The 14,238-nt window shown below is 48.0% G+C and overlaps 1 protein-coding gene across 1 annotated transcript in view; it reads left to right on the forward strand.

Annotated features, from left to right (window-relative positions):
* Positions 1–13,737, forward strand: part of LOC133348725 (collagen alpha-1(I) chain-like) — a 32,183-nt gene extending 18,446 nt beyond the window's left edge. The window contains exons 5-12 of the mRNA XM_061561661.1: positions 1,604–1,774; positions 1,907–1,993; positions 2,364–2,407; positions 3,424–3,486; positions 5,033–5,068; positions 5,689–5,724; positions 6,904–6,994; positions 8,573–13,737. Of these exons, the coding sequence (XP_061417645.1) occupies positions 1,604–1,774; positions 1,907–1,993; positions 2,364–2,407; positions 3,424–3,486; positions 5,033–5,068; positions 5,689–5,724; positions 6,904–6,994; positions 8,573–8,685 (641 nt within the window). The 3' untranslated portion in view covers positions 8,686–13,737. The remainder of the gene's footprint in view (positions 1–1,603; positions 1,775–1,906; positions 1,994–2,363; positions 2,408–3,423; positions 3,487–5,032; positions 5,069–5,688; positions 5,725–6,903; positions 6,995–8,572) is intronic.
* Positions 13,738–14,238: the final 501 nt, after the last annotated feature.

Genomic DNA, 14,238 nt, shown 5'->3' on the forward strand with positions numbered 1-14,238 from the left:
ACTTGGGTGGCCGGGTTCGCAGCGCAGTGCGCTAACCGCTACCCCCCCCCTCCCCACACACAGGCAAAGATCCCCCGTATAGCCTTAATAGACTGTTGGGGCAAGTGCTCTTAGCGAGCACCTATGAAGGCCGGAACGACACACGAGGGCGTGGGTGGGTGGCGAAGACCGACACACATACATATAACACACCCTCGCTCGCACATGCACACGCCCGTACACACACGCTCATAAACACATGGTCGCACATCTGCGCACAGATGGCTGACCCAACAACAAATAAAACAAAAACATACGTACTCTGTGTTCCGTAGATCGAGTTCTCGATGTTAATTATGGCACGATTTTACAAGAGTTTTTATTCCGTCACGGGTCGGAATGCGACGAATCATCGATTCATCATCGATTTCAAAAGACGCACAAAAACCTTATCTCATTCCTACGCTCACGACACGTGCATCGATCGATTGTTTAACAAGTAGGCAAAGGCGCTGCCCTGCAGCTGCTTGCTCATGTCCCTGCTACCAGAAGGGCCTTCAACTTCTCTGGAGCCCATAGAGATGCCCTCTCCGAAGGGTACTTGGCCTACTCTTCCCAGCACGCTGGCCCGGGCGTCTTGGAGTCTGTGGGAGTTACCCACATGGACTAACTGCGGGGTGACCCTTCGTACTTCTGGGGTGGACAGAGTCGGGGTGGAGGGGCCGGAGTGGTGGTGGTGGGGGGGGGGAAGGGATAACTGCCGCGCCGGGAAATCGAAATGCAAGTCCCGTGTGCTAGCCATGGCACCACGGCAGCGTCCCTGTTCACGAGTAATGCAAATCAAATGCTGATATTCTCAACACGTAAGTTATAATTTTATTACATTTCCATCGTTTTTTTTTGTATCTCTCTGTGTTCACTGCGTTTTCTTCTATGAACCCGCCACGTTTTCGTTTCACCCCCTCCCCCACCACCATATCTCTCGTGCAGATGAGACATATTGTCCCAGTCGACTCAGCTTTTATATATATATTTTATAATTATGGAATGAAGGACCCCGCTGCGTGATGGTTTAGCCACACTGGATGTTGCAATCCTCGAGGATCGCCCGTTCCCATTCGATTCCCCGGGGCGGCAGTTTGAAAACACCGGGCGAGTTTATGCCGCCTCTGACCACCCAGCGGTTACAAACGAGTAGAGCGACGAGTCCCGCCGGTCCACAAGAGATGGCACGTGGTGGGGTCACGTGTGGGGGGTGCACCCACCTCTTTTAACAACGTCTGGTCAATGTGGAAGAGTAGAGCAATTACCCTTGAGGGTTCGTCCCCTAGTTGTCGGGGTGGGCGGGGGGGGAGGCTTCTACCAGCAGTGGAATGAACAAGCAATTGCAGGGCTGCCCCTTTATCGTTTTATCCTCCTCAGCCCGTACCCGTGAGTTGCCACTGACAATGGTCGAGGCGCGCGTCTGATGTGTCTTGCGTCACCTCTGGCAGTTATTGGAGATTTAAGCACGAAAATAAATGTATAGACGGAGCGGACAACATTGCCCTTCTGGGACACCGCTCGCCGCGCTCGCTGTAACTTACTGACAGTGTGTCCATCTCGTTCTGCTGTTGCATTGCAGGCCGGCCCGGCGTGGCGGGGCGAACCGGCCCCACCGGTGGGCTGGGTCCTATGGGACCGCCTGGAGGAATAGGGGTCCCCGGCCCCCCCGGACTCCCGGGGTCCCCCGGACCTCCTGGCCCCCCTAGTCCCACGTCGAGCAACCAGAACGTGGCTCTGGCCCGAGGAGAGAGTAAGTGATCGCGGGAGACGCGGTCAATCGTTGCGTTCGATATTCACGATTTCAACAAATTCATAAAAAACTACAAAATCCGTCGAATAGATCACGCAGCTCATTGATCAACGTCACGTGACTGTTCGGCAGGGAGCCGCCTCCCCCACGTGCACGCTGACGTGGTACGAGCGGGGGATGTGGGGCCCATCGGCACCCCCGGACCCATCGGACCCCCAGGTACATCACCTGTCACCACTATCAGCATCATCATCATCATCAGTCCATCACTGCTATCATCTTCTTCATCATCATCATCCTTACCGCACCACTGTTTTCAACACCGGTACCACCACCGTCATCATCGTTGTCGTCATCTGATGATTGTGATTATTCTTTGGGTCTTTCGGTAAAGCCATGTAGATGGAAAAATAAATAAATACAATTTTATTTTGACATACAAATATGACATTTTTTATTTATTTTCTATCTACGTGGCTTTACCGAAAGACCCAAAGAATATAAATTCCTGCAGTCGCGAAAGCTTTAAGTCAAGATTACATTGTGATTCTTATCTCCCCCCCTCCCCACTTTGCCTCTGTGTGCACAGGAGATCCCGGTCCCCAGGGCCCTCGTGGTTTCCCAGGGAGGGATGTGAGTGACCTTGACCCCTTCTCTCGGGGTTAGGGGGTGGGCGGGGGAGGGAGGGGCGCGGGGGGCGGGAGCACCGGGGAGGGGGGCGGTAATCATCGACTGTACGCCTCGAATGACTTCACCAGAACCCTCAAATATCATTTTTTTAAAATCGTACGTTAAATTACTCAAATTGGGTTTGCCCGCAATAATAATGTCTGTTCTTCTACAAAGCGGTAGTTGCGTTCCTGAAGAACGCCGCGTTATGGGGAAAAAACGCCTTTTAAAATATAGAATAAAGAGTAAATCACAGTCCACGATAGCACGCGAGATGCGTACGCAGGTTGAACAAAAACTGAGGCATGTGGGTAGCATCTAGAAGCATCCAGCAGCATCCCGTCTTGTGCGCTGCTACGCCGAGGCAGCCGTACGACTACTCGCGCGATGCGGTTCCATTCACTCAATCGCGTTACATCCAATTCGCGTCTGTTATGAACAAAAAAGTGTTCCCTGATATTCTTAGGTTTTTTCTGTAAAGTCACGTAGGTAAAAAATTAAAATTAATAAAAGTACAATAGAAGCTTGTGTTGCCTCCGAAACGTCGTGATTTTTATTTTATTTTTATGTTACTTTTATTAATTTTAATTTTTTACTTACGTGACTTTACCGAAAAAAAACCTAAGAATACGAATCCTTGCAGTCACGAAAGCTTCAAATCTAGAATTGTTCTCTGATATATTCTTCGCGTGAAATCCAATTCGCGTTATGACTGTTTCATCATTTTATATAGCCTCATTCATGCCAGCGGCATCCCACAACGCTGTACGTTAATTATGCACAAGGATCAAATCTCATATACGCAGATGTCTACGCCCATAGTAGCAGCAGCAGCAGCATCGCCGCCTGCTGTGAAGGTTCGGCAGGACCCTCCAGAAAGAGAGTCGGTGATTCTCAGCAAGGGCTCTCCCTGGTGACCGAGCGTTTATCGCGCCCGCGAGAATAACGACCGCGCGTGCTGGTTCTTTCGCCTCTGTCAGGGTCTCCCAGGGCCGGAGGGGAGACCTGGGCTTCTGGGACCTAGGGGAGAGAAAGGCGAGCTGGTGTGTAGTAGTCGTTGTAGTAGCCGTGACACACGGTCACCCTAACACAATCGTCCGTGACACCGATTTCCCCCAAAGATGATAAAAAAATATTTACTATGCTCGGGAACATTTCGGGCAATGGCCCTTTTATCTACGGGGACGCTTTTGCCAGTGCCGTATCACAGTGGTGAAGAATCGATGAAGAGGCTTGAACCTTTCTTGCAATAAAACAGGTTTTAAAATGTTCGAACGCCAAATTGATATCCCTGTTACGAGGCATCAAGTCTGCATCGACCACACGCACTTGTGGCGCAAAAAAAAAGAAATGAATCAAACATGCTCTGAAAGATAAACGCGTTGTCTTCGAAACTGATTGGCCTACACCAGAGACAGCCGTCTTTAAGCCCTTGTCTCACCCGTGTCAGAACAGAGAACGCCAAAAAGGATGCCTTGCAATAGCTATCTAGTTGGTGGTTGAACGTTTCAACACCTCCCGTTGTAAAATTTCGATTTAAAGCTTTCGTGACTGCAGGGATTCATATTCTTGGTTCTTACGGTAAAGTCACGTAGAAGGGAAATAAAAAAATAAACAATAATGTATTATTATTTATATTCTTGGTTCTTTCTGTAAAGTCCCGTAGAAGGGAAATAATAAAATAATAATAAATTATTTTCTTGTTATATTTTTATTATTTCCCTTCTACGTGACTTTACCGAAAGAACCAAGAATACCTCCCGTTGTATTGCCAGAAAGGATAAACACTTCTTATTTATTCATGAGTTGTGATACTGGCAAAAATGTCCCATAGACATCATTGCTCAAGCCGAGCTATTAACACTTCGATACTTGCATTGTGTTTTTTGCTGTTCGCCTTTTGGCGTCCTCTCTGATCTGACGCCGGTGTAGACCTCTCAGTTTCAAAGCCAATGCTACATTATACCAGAGCATGTTTGTCGCCATGTGTTGTCACAAGTATGCGTGCTTAATGCAGACTAAATGCCTTGCGATGTGTCTGTATTTGGTGTTTGAAAGTCTTTGCCCCTCCTGTTGTATTGCCAGAAAGGGATAAAGCCTCTTCTTGTTTTTTCACCACCATGGCCCTTAAACACGGCAGCAAAATCCTGCACAGACTTGTTCAGAGCATGACTCCCACCCCCCCCCCCCCCTTACTTTGCCGAGCAATATATTTCTGACCTGATGTTTGTTCCTGACCCCGTGTGTTGTCTCCGTCAGTCTTCTCAGTGGAATGCCAAGCATGCCGCTTCTCCCCTTGCATCTTTGCGCACTTTTCAACCCGTCGTCCCATTTATCGTCGTTCGTGTGCAAGTTTCTGACACCGATTAATATCGATTTGTGTCATTGTTATGACGCATAATTTTCACCAATTATGAATGACCGTTGGTATAACTATCATTGGCATAAATGATCAAAGTATTTTAAGATTTACAATGCTGGCTGTGAGTATCGTAATGCTGATATGGTGTAGCCTCACACCCCACACCACGTGTTCGGTGAAGCTGCCCGGCAGATTTGTAAACGTGCTATGTCTCTTTCGGCCACCAGGGGGAGCGCGGAGAGCGGGGATCGCGTGGTCCCCAGGTACAGAGGAAAGAATAACCTCCATTCTCTCGGCTTCAGTCTGTCTCTTAGGGGACGTCCATAAATGACGTCACGCACCTAGGGGAGGGCGGGGTCAGACATTTGTGACGATGTGTGACAAGGGGGGGGGGGGGTTGAGAAATGTGACGTCGCATCAAAATGTGCAACTTTAAATAAATATAGACAACACGTTCTACTTAATTAAATATACTTTTTAATAAATGTTTTCTCCTACAATATCAGAGTGCAGCGCCACATTAAATACGCACTACAATTACACTATGAGACCTCCTTTACCAGTGGCAAAATATAGTAGTAGGTTTTTACCCTTTAAACTGGTACAAAAAACTGACACCTTTATTCAAGGCATCATGTTTGCAATAACCACAACACAAGCAGTCAAAATGCTCCGGTGTGGGCCGCGTGTGAACAACGCAACGCTGGCGGTGAATGGGGTTGCGAGTGAGCTAGAGAGAGAGAGAGAGCTTTGCTCTGTTAAGAAGCCTTAAATGTCGATGAGTACCGGCCAATAACAAAGCCTGTGACTACCGCTCATGGCGTTATTGTCGGTGTTGCGTTGTCAGATTTACAATCGGCGTTGTGTTTCTCTCGTTGTGCAGGGTGACACTGGAGCGAAAGGGAGCAAGGGGGAGTCCGTGAGTGGAACCTGTATTGTTTGTATCATTTTTAAATCCTTCGTTTGTCCAGGCAAGCCTTGCCGAGGTCTCGAGACTGGTGCTTAGCAAAGTCCTGCCTGGGATGTTTGGCTAAATCGGTTCTTTCTAATGCTACAAATGTCTGTGATGTTGGAACATGGGTGCCGAGCGATATTCGAAACGTTCGTTGACACCCCATTTTTCAACACTTGCACTGACCGGCATGGTGACATTTAGTCAATCAACCCCCTCACCCCACCATGACCGGCACGGCTGGTGGATTGGCAAAGGGTTGTAATTTATCATGTCAATTTTACCTGTTTAACCAGGTTGAGAATTTAAGAGGCCAGCATAGTCTCATTTGCAAGAGTGACCTGAGTTTGCAAGAATGTATTAGTTCCTATTATACATGTCGGGTTTTTTTGTCCCAAAGTATTTTATTATTAACAAAACGATAAACACGTGATATGAAAGGCGGTTGTGACACCAGCACAACCCACGGATTACGGTGCAATGGAAACCTGCCAAAATCGGCATGTTTAAATAAACCCTACAACCCCCCGGTGCCTTCCTAAGGTCTGATATCCCTGTAGGAGAAGAAGGTAAGGGGGGCTGGTAGTGCCTAAATGCCCTCGTGAATGCTCTTAAGAATCCATGCCCACTGGAGGAGAGGTAGTGAAGGGGTTTCGTGTTTGGTGGTGAGCTTCCTCCCTGCCCCTTAGTTGTGCACTCAAGACGCTCTCTACAGCAGCAATCTTTGACAATGTATTGGCCTATTCCTGCAGTGTTGGGGGAGCGTGACTCTTTCCAGTTGGCTATAATGGTGCATTTTGTCAACATATGTGGTTTTAATGTTGTCTGTTTATTGGGCTCATGTGACGGCTCCTGCAGCAACTACATTCGCCGCAATGTGTTTTGGGTGTTTTTTTGTCGTTTTAAAAAAACGATTCTTGAAAAAAAAAATCGGAACCCAGAATTGCGTCAGAGAAAGATCAGTGAGTCAATGAAATCCACTGACTTGGCTAGAATTGCACCCAGGTTGTCGTCGTACTGCACATTTAACTTCTTTCGCGCCGTACGTAGCCAACCGTGCTCATCGGATGTGCGACTGAGATTGACGTGAAATAAGAATGCTGACTAAAAAATGTAACACTGTGACCCCCCCCCCCCCCTCAACAGTCCGACGGCTGGCAGGCCTTCCAGGAGCTACAGGCCGAGTTTCAGCTGCTGCTGCGTCGCGTAACTCTACTGGAGGAGATGGTGTGGCCAGGTGAGATTAGCTTGTGCCTTTCGGGTGAAATCACCTGTGAGTTCAGGCGAGATCACCACTGAGTTCAGGCGAGATCACCTTGTGAGTTCAGGTGAGGCTACCTGTGAGTTCAGGCGAGATCACCATTAAGTTCAGGTGAGGCTACCTGTGAGTTCAGGCGAGATCACCTGTGAGTTCAGGCGAGATCACCAGTGAGTTCAGGCGAGATCAGTGAGTTCAGGCGAGATCACTAGTGAGTTCAGGCGAGATCAGTGAGTTCAGGTGAGATCAGTGAGTTCAGGCGAGATCACTAGTGAGTTCAGGCGAGATCAGTGAGTTCAGGTGAGATCAGTGAGTTCAGGCGAGATCACCTTGTGAATTCAGGCGAGATCACCTGTGAGTTCAGGTAAGATCACCCTCTAACGATCCTCATCCATGCCCATTTCTCAACTTCACGAATGACCCCTATACCCGACTGCCTCTCATTCACGCTGCACCCATCAGACACCCTCACTCACCATCACACTCCACTTTATTCCGCCTCGCATACCCCTGCAACATCAGCTCCATTCACAGCCCCACCCATTCCATCGCCTTCCTCACTGAACACCGTCGGATTGCATCTTAAAGCGCACCTGGAAGAGGGCGCGAAATCAATGCGAAATAATAGAATTTGATCGCCGATGCATCGCGAGGCGAGAGCGCCTCCTGGTGGCAGCGGGCGAGCGTCGCAGGCTGCGAGTTTCACGAGACGGTGGCCGCGGCGTGCGAGATTGTCGGTGACAGATCACGGGGGAGGCCTTCGTGCATCTCAGCGGGGGGGGGGGGGGTAAAATCCATGAAGTGCCAGCGATGACGACGGGCCCCTGGCACAAGATTCCCCGAGCGCCAGTCCTCACAATCGTGCACGCTGGCGGTCGCCAAACGCGTCCCACGATTCTCACGAGGAACTAAGACTCGGAATATGAATTTCGATTTAAAGCTTTCGTGACTGCAGGGATTCATCTTCTTGGTTTTTTGGGTAAAGTCACGTAGAATGGAAATAATAAAATAATAAAAGAAAACATAATAAGATCATTCTCACGACGGCTGCTTGCGTTGTGGCCGAAACGTCGTGAGAATTATCTTATTATGTTTTATTTTATTATTTTATTATTTCCATTCTACGTGACTTTACCGAAAGAACCAAGAAGATGAATATAAATATGCATTCGTACTGGAGGAATCCGAGGAGCTGCGAAGATCGTTTTCACAGATGTCCAACTCTCTGGGTCACGTGGGACACGCGAGCGCTGTACACACGTGCACGCACGACATCTCTCAAGCTGAATCGGGGCTACCCTCTTACGTGCACGTGGGGCACGTTTAGTAACCATCGGGCGCGCGCGGTGTGCGCCGATTTAATTCGTATCTGAACGGCGGCGGTCGTGCATGCAGGAGAGAATACCCGTGAGCGATGACCACACTGGATTGTTGGGAAAACCTTCATCGAGCAGAAGGAAGGTGGGTACGGTGGCATCTATGGCATTGCCTGCAAATGACCTTTTGACCTTGCCAATCTTCCTTCTTGCCCCCCCCCACCGCCACCGGGACATCCAGAGCCACTCCCGGCCGGCGAGGCAGAAGGTGGAGTCGACGCTGGTCGTCTCCTGGAGCTCAGGAGGAGGAGAGTGGCTCCACGCACGCCCGGACAAGCGACCTCGGTGGCCTGAACCGCGCGTCGCGACCAAACACCAAAAAAAAAACTGGAAAGGCCACGGCAGGCCCGGTACTGGAGCTTGCGCTACGGGTTAGGGTTGCCACCTGTCCTGGTTTTCCCAGGATTATCTTCATTTGTGGAGGTAGCTGCTGTCCTTGGCAAATATGTAAACCTTCCCGGGATATCAAAAGTCTCAGTTCCGTAGTTACAGTACGAATATTAATAATAGTGGTACACAGCGCAAGGCAATGCATTTACATGTGGTTCTCCCCTCTCGCGGTATTGTGAGATATTCTTCTCATTCCCATGAAACATCCCGGTTTTTTTGGACCTTAGCTATGGGGCAGGGGTGGTGTGAAGGGGGGGGGGGGGTTGGGGAGTGGTAGGAAGGTGAAATTGACAGCTGTATGTTCTTAGCAGAGGGTGGTGGGGGGGGGATGTACACCACATCCAGTGTCCCTTTCACTATGGCTCTGGCTACTACTACGAGTCACGTGCCACCCTACTGCACGCGACCAGCGACTCGGAAAACGATTCGGTGACAAACTTGGCCCATGGCTGTAAAACTCTCCCCACTTGGCTCGAAGCGCTGCCTCTAAACGGGGGAAGAGGCACAGAGTAAGGGGGCAATGCTGCTCTTTAGTCGAGAGGCAGAAACCCGATTGAATAAATATTTGATGGGTGGGCGGGGGGGGCACTAGGTTTTCAGTTAAGGGTAGGAACAAGCAGACCAAGCAGAAGGTTGATAATAGTGTCTGTCTTCTGTCAACCCCTTCCGTATTGCCACCAACAAGTGCCAGCTGGATGAAGTGTGTGCAGTGACTCCGCTACTTACGAACTTTCAGAGACACGGACAAACTTTTCCAATCTTGATTTGATCTTGATTTGAAACTTGTCCAATTGCCTGTTCGGACTGAAAGTCGTAAGTTCAACCGCCGCGCAATAGATGGCGGTGATTGCATCTGTATCTACAGAACATGAAGAGCCAGTGGCATCAACATCTACGGGACATTATGCAACTTTTAGAGTACACGCCGTAGCAACACGTTTGGAATAAACAGGGGTAAAGTTGGGACTTTCGAACAAATCGACTTACGAACAGAACTCTGTAACCTAACTCGTTCGTAAGTAGAGGAGTTCCTGTAAATGCTTTGTCCACGGCCTTCAAAGGCGTTCGCCAACAGCACTTGCCCTATAGTCTGTTAAGGCTGTATGGGGGATGTTTTTTTGTCTTGTATCTCCTGCTCATTTCTCTCTTGATGGTCCTTCGCCAGTAGTGGAAATTCCACATTCCTATGGCAAGGGCCGGTCTGTCCACAGCATAACCCTAATACTAAGCCGGTCTTGCCTCGCCTTGCAGAGATAATACGGTTAAGGGCAGAAATGCCAAATGCGTGTAGTGACCCCGCCATTATGTCCCCATAACATCCCAGATCATCTCCACTGCCATTCCCTGACCAGCGGTGGAAATTCCACGTTTCCATGGCAGGGGTCAGTCTCTCCATAGGACGGTCACTTGTTCACATCCCACAAAGCGGTATCTATTTTATCACCCCCTAGATAGGTCGTCCACAAGATGTCGCCGTGGCAGTGATGATGGTCGACGCTCGTGTTGGCGACACGGTTAACAGAGCAACGTCGCGTATCTGATCCTCTTATCCATCCTGTCCAATTAACCGCCCACGCCGAGTGGAGGATTTCATTTTTATATCAGCGTGGTGTCACTGACATGTTTCGATCTTGTTCGTGTCTAGTTCCCGTCCTCTCTTCGTGTTCAGACGATGAAACCGAATGAGATCTCTCCACCCCTCCCCCCTCCCTGTCTCACGCCAGCTTCACGGCCTCCTCCACCCTTGTGTCGCACTTTTATTTTGTTCTGAATTCTTATTTAATTTCCGTCAATTCAGCGCACCGTTGCTCTCCCTCCGTTGCTTTACATATCGGGCGCCGCGGTGGCTAGGAGATGTTAACTCCGTCGCCGGGTATGCAGGAGGTCGTGTGTTCGACCCCCGACCCTGACGCCTGCTGCTGTAATTTTGCAGTTTTCATGTTTCTCTCGCCGTGGTCGCGTGGATTTTTACTCCAGGGCTTCCCTTCACGTTTCGAGACGTACCTTTTTGGAGTATATGGCTGCTGTACATTTACGCATCGTAATCCACTTCATTTAGCTTTCATTTTTGGCCAGGATGCTTCTGAAACAGAGCTATATATATCAGTGGGCCTTACCCGGTAAAATAAAAAATTGTTCAGTTTTTAGCTCCATGCGTATACGTGTGCGCGTGCTAGTGTGAGTGATATGTAGCGGTTAGCACGCTGCGCTACGAACCCGGTGACCCGAGTTCGATTCCCGTTCACGGCCAACACCAGTGACGATTATTTGAACCAGTCCTGGGCCTTTTCTAGGTCGATTCAGCCTGAAATGAGTACCTGGTGCGGGGTGTAAACATCGCAACTCAGAAGACAAAGGCGGTCGGGCGTGGTGCTGGCCACCCACCCCCTCGTGTACCGTTCCGGCCTTCATAGATACTCGCTAACAGCACTTGCCCCAACAGTCCGTTAAGGCTACGTGGGGGGGGGGGGGGGTCTTTGTCTTTGTAGTGTAACGCCAAGTTGCGGTATTCTTTCCAGATCCATTCCAAACCACCGGATTCGTCTCTCTCTTGGATCAGTGTCACCCCATGCCCCAGTCGTTCTCTCATTGCGCCGCACCTCATTGCTCCTGAAGTCTAGAAACCTCTCCTCTGTATTCTCAGTGAGCAGTCGCTAATTTTTCGTTCATCGGATTGTCTCATGCTCCAACATTCGGCGCCCAACGTATAGGTTCATATACACCTTGGCTTTTGTTGCCGCGTAAATATATTCCAGTTGACTTTATATCTTGCTGAGATTTTGGTAAGGTAAGACGTTCACAAATCAATCTCGCGCTTGTTCAGTCACTCCTAAAGCACAGTCGAGCGTCTCCCCGTGTTTAAAGACGTGGAGGGGAACAACCTTCATTCTCTCTTTGATGTTCACTATCTTTCTATACCTCAAGTCCCCGAGCAAAGTCGACGTTGTGCCGTATAGCAAGTGGGAAGTGAATTTCATGTGCATCAAGCAGTATAGGGACGTGTGTTTTTTGATAAATTCAATTTCTTGGTGCTCATAATAATTTTTTGTACAATAATATTTTTACACGTTGATTTTTTTTCAATGTTTGTTTTAACTTGAAGCTACGGAGCTGCGCATTTATTTAAATTTGAATGCCGCTTCGTGCACACGACATCGGCGTTAAACGAAAATGCAACAGCAACAACAACAACGACTTCCTTTCAAAGCATTTACGCATTCATCCCGTCTTGTAACGATGATGTTACCAAACTCTCGTACAAAATTGTGTTGCTGATAGGGACTTGCCCTATTACCAACTGGCCTTATTGATAAAAGGGCTTGCCCTAATACCAACTGTACTTATTGATAAAAGGGCTTGCCCTATTACAAACTGGCCTTATTGATAAAAGGACTTGCCCTATTACAAAATGGCCTTATTGATAAAAGGCCTTGCCCTATTACAAACTTACCTCATTGATAAAAGGGCTTGCCAAAAAATTGCAGACTCCATCCAGTACCAAAGGACGCTCGGTGCGTTTTGGAGGTATTTATTGATATTTATTGTTATAAATACCTCCAAAGGCAAACGCGTGTTGAAAAGTGCTACATGATCCATGCTTATGCATAATTTTCCCTAAATAGTTTAAATGTAATTACCGAAATAACATCGATCCACGGTAATCTGACAGCAGTTCAAGTATTTATAAATTTCGATTTAAAGCTTTCGTGACTGCAGGGATTAATCTTCTTGGTTCTTTCGGTAAAGTCACGTAGAAGGGAAGTAATAAAATAATAAAAATAAAACATAATAAAATAATTCTCACGACGTTTCGGCTACAATGCAAGCAGCCGTCTTCAGGTGAAGAATGAAACACTGCCAAGCTTGGAGCGTATATATAAGCTGGGTTGGAGGTGGAAGAAGAGCGCCTTGACAAAATAATTTGCATATCAACAGGAATTTAGCATATTTATGGGAAATGCGTAGGTATGTTCCTGTAAATATCAAACTGGACTTTTGTGGTGGCCCAGTGGCACAGAGGTCAGAGACGGACCAGCCAGTATCGCTGAGAACCTGGGTTCGAGTCCGTGTTTCAGCCACCCGTGATTCAATCTGGTTCCGATGTGTAGAGAGTGCATGTACACACGCACAATAAATAGCGTTCCACGCGCGTGCCACCCTCCTACCAACATTGAATGTGATCAGAGTCAGAATATTTAGTTATACTGGAGGAATCCAAGGAGCTTTAAAGCTCTGTTTTATAGATGTTCAGTAGGGGCAGGTCAAACAGTTTCAACAACAAACAATAAAAAAAATAGGATAGGAGTGCACAGTACAAGAAAGATAAACAAATCACTTTAATAAATATTCAAATAAAACTAAACAATACTCTGTGGTGCTTTCGGTAAAGTCATATAGGTATAAAAAATAATAGATCACGACGTTTCGATCGCAACACAAGCAACCGTCACCAGGTGTGAAACAAACACACGGCAGGAGGACTGCTGACGGTCAGCTGATGGTCGAAACGTCGTGATCTATTTTTATTTTTTTATACCCACGTGACTTTACCGAAAGAACCAAAGAGTATGGATTCCTGCCGTCACGAACGTTTCTAATCAAGATTGAAACTTAACAATGTTTATCTTACCAGGTAAAACCCACTCAACTATTGACTTCTTTTTCAGAAGCGACCTTGGCCACGAATGATCGCTCGGCAAAGTAGCTTATCACGTGGTAATGTTTTGCAGCAAGATTTGAAAGAGTATCCCTGTATAATTTTTTACAATCATGAAAACTGGCGTGGGACTGCATTGCTGTGTCGATCTCAAAATAACCGCTGGTTGTTTGTTGTTGTTGTACTTGCATTTTCCTTTAAGGTCATAATTTCTTGTTCAATTACGACTCGTTTGTGAGCTCTGTGATTATTGTTGCTGTTATTGTAGACTTTGAATTAAAGATTTGTTTTTTGGGTTTTTTTTGCTTTTTCTAATCAATTACAATGACTCCCACTGGAATTTTTCACCGGTTTTCGTGAGTTTGATTTCACATGTTAAAAAAACAAGCACATGCTACATCAGTGGTGGAATGGTAAACGCAAAGGACTTGCAATCCAGAGGTGGCTGGTTCGATTTTAATCTCTCGGCGCAGCGGCTGAAAAAAAAATGGGGCAATTTTTTAAAATTCCCCTCCACCCAGAGGTCGCAACCGGGTACCCGATACCCGTACCCTACCCGATACCCGGCTACCCGTACCCGGCCGGGTACGGGTATGGGTAGCCGTTTGCGACCCTGGTGCGGCCGGGTACGGGTAGGCCGTGAGTCACTGGTGAGTAACCGTTTGTCACTCAATTCGGGTAGGGTATGGGTACGGGTAGAGAACGGGTACCCATTTGCGACCCTGGTGCGGCCGGGTATGGGTACGGGTAAGGAATCAAAACCCGTTTGCGACCTCTGCCTCCACCACCCACCTCTGCCC

This window comes from Lethenteron reissneri, chromosome 28 (genome assembly GCF_015708825.2).
Source record: "Lethenteron reissneri isolate LAM-NWPU_2019-01 chromosome 28, ASM1570882v1, whole genome shotgun sequence".
In the NCBI taxonomy this organism is placed as follows: Eukaryota; Metazoa; Chordata; class Hyperoartia; order Petromyzontiformes; family Petromyzontidae; genus Lethenteron; species Lethenteron reissneri.